General features: G+C 33.6%; 1 protein-coding gene across 1 annotated transcript; it reads right to left on the minus strand.

The window, feature by feature from the left end:
* Positions 1 to 7,334: 7,334 nt before the first annotated feature.
* LOC131950677 (beta-1,3-galactosyltransferase 1-like) lies at positions 7,335 to 8,405 on the minus strand. Its single transcript, XM_059312902.1, has one exon. It carries the CDS (start codon positions 8,403 to 8,405, stop codon positions 7,335 to 7,337), a length of 1,071 nt encoding a protein of 356 aa, XP_059168885.1.
* Between the last annotated feature and the right edge of the window lie 312 nt (positions 8,406 to 8,717).

The raw sequence follows: 8,717 nt of genomic DNA on the forward strand, positions 1-8,717 counted from the left end.
TTACATGTTGTGTGATAAACAGTTGTAATTTAGGCTAGTGCGAGCACTGACAAGCGTTGTGTGATACAAGCAGTCTATTATAAAAATAGTTTAAACTATAAATTAAGTTATCTGCCTATCTTTAGCTCATGCCCAGCAACTTATCCATATCATCCCAGGACAAAGTATCTCTGGATCACTGATACATGATCTCATAAGCAAATTTTATAAGATCAAAAGAAATGGAGTTATGATATTATACAAAACAGACTCAATATCTCATTCAAAAATAATGTTTTAGAATTTTTATTTAGGATGAAACATAATATTTATAAATAATTAGTATTTTAATTGAATATACTTTCTTATATACTAATTTTCTTTGATAAGTTTAAAACTCTTGTGTGTGTGTGTTAATGTGTTTGAATATATTTTTTAAATCTTTTTGTTACGTCTGCTTTATTGGTTTTGTTTTTAGTTGTGTTCGTTTAATTGCTTCACTTAAATACAAATATTGTTATATTATATAGCTTTAGCACAGCCAGAAAAGTGTATATAGTATTTTTATTGAGTTACACATCTGATGTATTGGTGAATTACGGTATACAAATCATTAAGCCAGAAATTGTGGAAAATTTGTTTCATGTACACTGTTTTTTATATTTTCGAAATATAGTTCCCATCTTGAACTTTACTCTCTAAAATATTTTTTAAATAAATATTCAAACGTTATAATATATCAAGTTTTGTCAAATAAAAGAACATAAGGACGATTTTCTTTGTTTTAGTTTATTATGTATTTAGAAACTTTTGCGAAGCTGAATTTGTGTAAGTATTTATTTGAAAAATCAATATTTCTCGTTAATGCTCAAGACACATGAAACAGGTCAAGTAGAGTTTTTTCTGCTTTAGATATCTCGGCATTTCAATGGATCTGTCGTCATCACTATGCCCAGCCGCCTTTTTTTCCTAACGTAAGTTAAATAACCATCAGAGTTGGGTTGAATCATAGACGTGCCAGTGATTTGAACCCGGGTTCAAGCTGTTTTGGTGTCTACCCATGAATAGTCAAGTTATCTACTGTTTATGTACCTAGTTCATTTAAAAAACTCTCACTGCAGTCGTCCTATATAAACTTAACATTACCTGAGGCACGATTTCCTAACAGTAATAGAGAGTTAAAATTAAACATGTAATACTTCAATGTTTAGCTCAAAATAGTAGTATAGAGATGAAAAGCACACTTATGTAATACCACACAAACCCATAGATCTTTAATGTAGTGTTTCGTTCCAAATTGGAGGTCGAACGAGTTGGTAGTTATTTATATTTAATTTAATGAAACCCTGACCTTTTGTATTTTTACCTTTAAATTTAGTGCAGTCATGATATATATGACTTGTTTTGAGATTATTTTAAAAATATTATATTTCACCATAAAATTAACTCAGGTTGTATAAATGTTAATAAATCACTTCTAAACTCAGTCAATATTGCAAAGTGGTACAAGTATCAACACTAAGAAATACAAAAGTTAAAATAAGTCTGTGAACTTCAAATAATTATTTGGTTTTAGGTAGGTTTTGGAACTAATTAAACATCAACCTAGTTAAATGAGGGAAATTATATTACAAAAAGTTTCTTCTATATTCTATACAGAAAATGAAAAAAAGAGATTAGATTACGCAATAGTTTGTCGATGTGAAAAACTGCATTATAATAATCTGTTCTAAGATTTTTTAAAGAACATTTACTTGGCTGTTAGGGAAGTGGGGAGGGTTCTATTATGGAAAACTCAATGGGATGGGGCCGGGGAGGGAATGAACATATTTAACGATCCGAATAAGTGAATTCCGGACTCGCAAATTAAAAAAAAAAGTTTCACCCATCTCCACAACTTCTCCCTTATCAACTTATCGGGTAAGGGGGAGGAGTGGGAGTGGGTGGGGGAAGTCTTCAAGCAAAGGATGGGGGGTTGCAGAGCGGAAAGGTTTGAGCATTTCTCTTATGTCTATTATGTGTTGATTAAAAAAAAAGGGGGGGGGGTGTAGTTTGGCCCTCGATCGAAAAAAACCACTGTATTAATATAAATTGGTACAGAAACCTAATCTTAACCCAATCCTTAACTCAATCCCTGACCCTAACCATAACCCTTGATAATTTGCTAATATATGGTAATCTATTGAATCACTAGGATATGTACAAAATATTCATGTATTTCATTATTTGTCGACTTGTTTTAGGTTGTTATGCATTTACTAGGTATCCTATAGAATGATGGTTCTTATACTATATATATATATATATATATATATATATATATATATATATATATATATATATATTATATATATATATATATATATATATATATAACAAAGGGAAATAGTCGTGAAAAAATAAGTAACACTCAAAACTAAGTTGCGTTTCTTCTACAATACATTTAGTATTACAAGTTGTATTATTTTCAAACATGGAGTGTAAATAGCTAACATTTACTGCCAACTGAGGTTTTATTCAAATTATTGGTGTTTGTGAACAAATAAAGAACTGTGTAAATAAAATGCGTTAACGCCAACAGGAATGCAAACACATTAAATTCAAATCAATACAGACCATATTTAACTGCAAATAGACAATGTTGACACCTATGAACGTGAACGTGTTATTTTAGAAAGACAATGTAAATACAAATGAAAAAGCTTTATTGTATTTCTCTCAGAAAATATAGACACTTGAGGACTAGTACGTGTGTTATTGCAGAGAAAATGTTTCACTGTTGTAACATACCTTTTTAGTGTAACAAGTCAAGGGCAATGTGTAAATTTACGTAGTGCTCTTGTTATCATTGGTTACCGGTTTCCCATGTAATGTGACCTCTTTATGTGAACAGCGCTGCTTGTATAAACTCGTCTCAGTCGTCACACCTGTCTATTACTCCATTTCTCAATATTTCCTTAAATTTTCTACCTCCCATCTATCCATGGCGAGGTATTCACTAGTTTCCCCAACACCTGCACCATCAATGACTAGATAGTGACCCCACATACTGACATAAAGTTAACTCTGTCACATTTAAAAATTAAAGGTATTTGCAGAATTTGAAACCCCTTCATGTGGACAACAACTCAATTTAGGATAGACAACTCCAAAATCAAACAACCGCTATCTTGTAATTTATTCTTGCTGGATAAAGGCTATGGAAGCAAAGGCAAAATAACAGCAGGCAGAAATCGGAGACAACGGCCTATATATCGCAAAACTAGTTGACTCGTATTACTTAATTATTTTGGGGGAAATTCCTTCCAACATCAAAATTAAGAACAAAGATGAAGAAATCCCTCAGTTCAGTTTTGCTCCTCTTATAAACACTCTGTTGACGACATTCTGCAACAATTCTTAAAATTTTTATAGCAACATCGCGGCTTGATAACTGTACACTAAATTGAGTTTTTTTTTCTTTCAAAATATGAATTTTTCAGCGCGCTAAAAGGCTTAAACAAACCTCATTGCATGGATATAAGACACTAGTTTTGTTTTTTGGTTTGTATCAACATCTGTCTGTTTGTTTCAACCATTGTCATTTCGAAATTAACATAGAGTTTATAATAAAAAATGACACTTAAAATAAATTTACCAATGTGACCATGAAAAAAAACCCATAAATACACGTCGATGTACTAGGTCAAGGGAAACTAAAAAAAACAACAATAAAATGTTGAAACAGCTTGGTTTGGCTTACTTCAGTCTAATCGCGTTCAGTTAAATATTTCTCACACAAATTTTAAATATTAAATTTATAAACGTACACATTCAGACACACAAAAAATAAAATAAATACATAACTTGATCACCATAAAAGAAGTAGGATATGTATTTTCATGTTTATTTATTGATTTTCTTCCCTCCAATTTCCCGTCATCGACACACACGAGAGTAGGCAATTACCGAAAAATAACAGATAAAACAAAATTCTAACAAGACAGCCTACATTCACTAAAAGCAATTAGAGTCTTAAAAACATATTTAAAATAATTGTGTTTGAATGAATACACAATAATTGCTATGTGATATTAAGAGAGATACATATTCAATGGAGTAGTGTCTATGTATAAATATACAGATAGCTAAAGTAAAACACACATTTTTGTAAACAAGCGTTTAACATTTAAATCTTGCTAAATATACTTTAGTTTAAAAGTGATGGAATCCAGATTTTTCGTGTTAGAATCCATGTGTTCAACGTTGAAATATTGCTTTTTTTTTCTATTTTATTTTAGACCGCTCGTAAAGTCTGATCAATCCTTGCTTGTGAGACATAATAAGCAAGGCATCAAAAACTAATTGTATTGAATTATAAATGTATAATGAAATGCATGTAATACATGATATTGTTAATTACATTATATATTTTCCTGTTAATTATAGCAAAAACATATATAATAAAATGCATTTGATAAACTATATTGTTAATTCAATAAGCCTTTATATTTTCGTTATAATCAGAGCACAATAACGAACAATTGTAAAATTGAAAACAATAGAGGACCAAACAAAATGATACTAGTCCCATCTTTACCGTTTTTATTTCGAGGGGGGGGGGGGGGCGATGCCCCCCCCCCCGAAGAGATGCCTGGAAGAAACTCTGGTATCATAGTATATTTTAAAGTCTAAGAACGTACCACTCAAGCACACAGATGCCGTGGCATGAACAATAACCTGTATTATAGACACAACTAGCCGTCCCGGCCAGGCCCTGCTCTGGCTTCTGTGAAAAACCTTTCTGTTAAAGACCATTACCTGTGTGTTTAGTAATCATCATAAACCCGGCATTGCCCACCCAAACCACAACCAACCAAAACCAAAACAACAAAACGCAAACATAACGCTAACACAATTACAAATACAAACGAAAACAAAAACTTAACAACAAACACAACCACACCCACAAACACCAATACAAACACAAAGAAAAAACAAACAAAAAAGCAAACGAAAACAAAAACCTAACAACAAACCCAACCACAAACACCAATACCAACACAAAAAAAAAATCAACGAAAAAAGCAAACGAAAACAAACCAAATCCAAACGCAAAACCAACCAAAAACACAAATACAAACCCAAACAAAAAAAACACAAACAAAAACGAAAAAAGAAAGAACAAAAACGAACCAAATTAAAACGCAACCACTAACGCAAACCCACCTAAACACAAAGAAAACACTAACGCGAACATAAACGCCCGGGGCGGAATCACCTGTTTTAGCTTAATGAACGACTATAGTACCCCAACTTATTCACAGTCTTTTGCACTCACTTAAACGAACGCGCCTGTTTCAATTTAATAAACAATTTTAATACTCCAAGCTTATCCGTAAAATACCTACAACATTTGCACTTGATCAATCCCCGCTAATTATGTAATTATTTTTTTTTCCCAACACCAAAACAAAGTAATTAAAAAGTAAATTATTTTCACGGAATGCAATGGTTTTATAAAGGGAAGTAATTGTGTTTTTCCTAATTTATCAAAGGGAAGTAAGTGCTATAGGACTAAATAAAGACATAATTAGAATTTTTGTAAAAGATGATATTTTTTTTAAAACTTGTGTTTAATGAACATGCCGACAATTATTACTATAATTTGAAAAATGAAAATTATTTCCCAACACTTTCAATAGTAATGTTTTAGCTCATAAATTTAGACAAATGCGCACGATAATTTTCTAACACTTAAATTCGTGCAATTCCAACGACATACAAATGCATTACATACAGAACTGAGCTTTATATATTAGACTAGCCGTCCCGGCCAGGCCCTGCTCTGGCTTCTGTGAAAAACCTTTCTGTTAAAGACCATTACCTGTGTGTTTAGTAATCATCATAAACCCGGCATTGCCCACCCAAACCACAACCAACCAAAACAACAAAACGCAAACATAACGCTAACACAATTACAAATACAAACGAAAACAAAAACCTAACAACAAACCCAACCACAACCACAAACACCAATACAAACACAAAGAAAAAACAAACAAAAAAGCAAACGAAAACGAAAAAAAAAACCTTACAACAAACCCAACCACAAACACCAATACCAACAAAAAAAAAAACAACGAAAAACAAACCAAATCCAAACGCAAAACCAACCAAAAACACAAATACAAACCCAAACAAAAAAACACAAACAAAAACGAAAAAAGAAAGAACAAAAACGAACCAAATCAAAACGCAACCACTAACGCAAACACACCCAAACACAAAGAAAACACTAACGCGAACATAAACGCCCGGGGCGGAATCACCTGTTTTAGCTTAATGAACGACTATAGTACCCCAACTTATTCATAGTCTTTTGCACTCACTTAAACGAACGCGCCTGTTTCAATTTGATGAACAATTATAATACTCCAAGCTTATCCGTAAAATACCTACAACATTTGCACTTGATCAATCCCCGCTAATTATGTAATTATTTTTTTTTCCCAACACCAAAACAAAGTAATTAAAAAGTAAATACTTTTCCACAAAATGCAATGGTTTTATAAAGGGAAGTAATTGTGTTTTTCCTAATTTATCAAAGGGAAGTAAGTGCTATAGGACTAAATAAAGACATAATTAGAATTTTTGTAAAAGATGATATTTTTTTTAAAACTTGTGTTTAATGAACATGCCGACAATTATTACTATAATTTGAAAAATGAAAATTATTTCCCAACACTTTCAATAGTAGTTTTTTAGCTCATAAATTTAGACAAATGCGCACGATAATTTTCTAACACTTAAATTCGTACAATTCCAACGACATACAAATGCATTACATACAGAACTGAGCTTTATATATTAGATACTTGATTCAGGCATTAAATCACGCTTTATGACAGTAGTTGTGTATACGCTATTACGAAGAAGATGACGAACTAGTCGACGAATACCTGACGGACAAGAACTTTACATCATCAGGTGAGAATAGGTACTCTAGCACCCACCCACGCATATTTCTTTATCAAATACTTATTATTTGTCGTCAGTAATGTATATTGCATAGTGTAAAATGTCCCGTTACTTTGTAGGTATCGTTGCTAAGGTTTGGATGGTGGTAGAGAATACGGTTGCCTACTTGAAAGTTTCGAGTTCGAAACCCGGGCCGTGTAAGTAAAACGTTCGTGTCTAACAAGCTATGATGGGAACCTGACTGAGGTTTGGGTAAGTAAAGGCGGCTGGGCAGAATGCTGACCACAATATACCTCTTCATGAAGAAGTCAATGAAATAAATGAACTCTACTTCACCGTTCCGTAGGTAGACAATTTTATTGGAGTAGTGAAACTCTGAAAACCGTATAAAATCCTTATTTACAAATGATGTTTTTATCGTACAATTCACTGTGTATAACTCGTAAATCTGCCAGACTGTACGGATGCCCAGAAATGCGCTTCCTAAAGGAACAGCCGGATACCGCATGTCTGAGGTAAGAAAACAGAACATTGTCTATCACTTCCACGCCAGCATTCTTGGAACACATCCCTGTGATGTACACATCTTCCCACAGGAACAACGGCAACCTGAGAGACGCCTGGTACAACAGCCACGACGCCTGTGTAGACATGACGTAGGCCGCACCTATCACATAATCAGGATAGGTATCCTCGGGGTACTCAGAAATAGAGGTGTACCACTTGGAGTCAGTTGATCTCATTGGGTTTACTTTTATCTGTTTTGATCCCATTACAAAAGCGTTTAAGTTGGGTTTCGTAATTTGAAATCGTCTCAGAGTGTTAACTAAAAAGGGTACATTAATATACATGTCATCGTCCGCTTTGAGCATATATTTTGCCTTTGGACAGTGAAGAAAAACATACTTGAGGATAGAAACGGACTTGATACTGAGGTTGTTATAACAGTCTACAAAATCCTCTTGCAAGATGTCGCCATACAAGACAGATTCTTGAAGAAGTAATTTCTGGGTTAAACTAGCGTTAGGCGAGCTGATGTCTGGTATTCCAATAAAGAAGATTAGAATTGAGTTAAAGGAGCTTTCATTAGCATTACTGCCCCAGGTCCCTCGAATTGTTTTGCGACCTTTAAAGTTGTCACCGCGAGTTGGGACACAGATAATTATCTCTATTTCTTGCTGGTCATTACATGCAACTCTTGGAGATATGACGTGTTTATAATCATGTGGGTTAATGACCTGTGCGGACAAAAATGAAAATTTGTTGAGATTTGGGTTACTGTAGGTAGGCGGAGTTGTCGTGGCGTTGATTGACATGGGTTCCCACAATTTTAATTGGTTATTTTTCACTGGGTCCGTATCATAGCTCTCTATTGCCCAGCTTTCAATGGTATTTGAGTCAACACTAAGGAATACAGTTAATAATCGACTGTCATATACAACGAAGCACAATGCAATAGTGGACATTGTAATGGTCAAAACAAGGCTGAGCTTCACACATTTTATTTGCGGCAGGACTCGGAGAGCCACTGGCATCAACCTGCAGGAGGAAGAGTAGAATGTAGATAGAGAATGTTAAAATTTGTTTTAAAATCTTAACAAACATTTGTAACATACACACAGGTACGAGAAGAGTCTACGACACATTCCCGAAAGACACTTGCTTGAATGCAGTTTGCCCTAAAGGCTGTTTTTCTCGAATAGACACTTACCCGAGTGCAACAACACGCTCGAATGTAAACACATGCCTGTATTGACACTTGAAAAAATGGCAAATAG

The sequence above is a fragment of the Physella acuta genome, unplaced genomic scaffold (genome assembly GCF_028476545.2).
Source record: "Physella acuta isolate Inbredline_101_S28 unplaced genomic scaffold, ASM2847654v3 ptg000776l, whole genome shotgun sequence".
Classification (NCBI taxonomy): Eukaryota; Metazoa; Mollusca; class Gastropoda; family Physidae; genus Physella; species Physella acuta.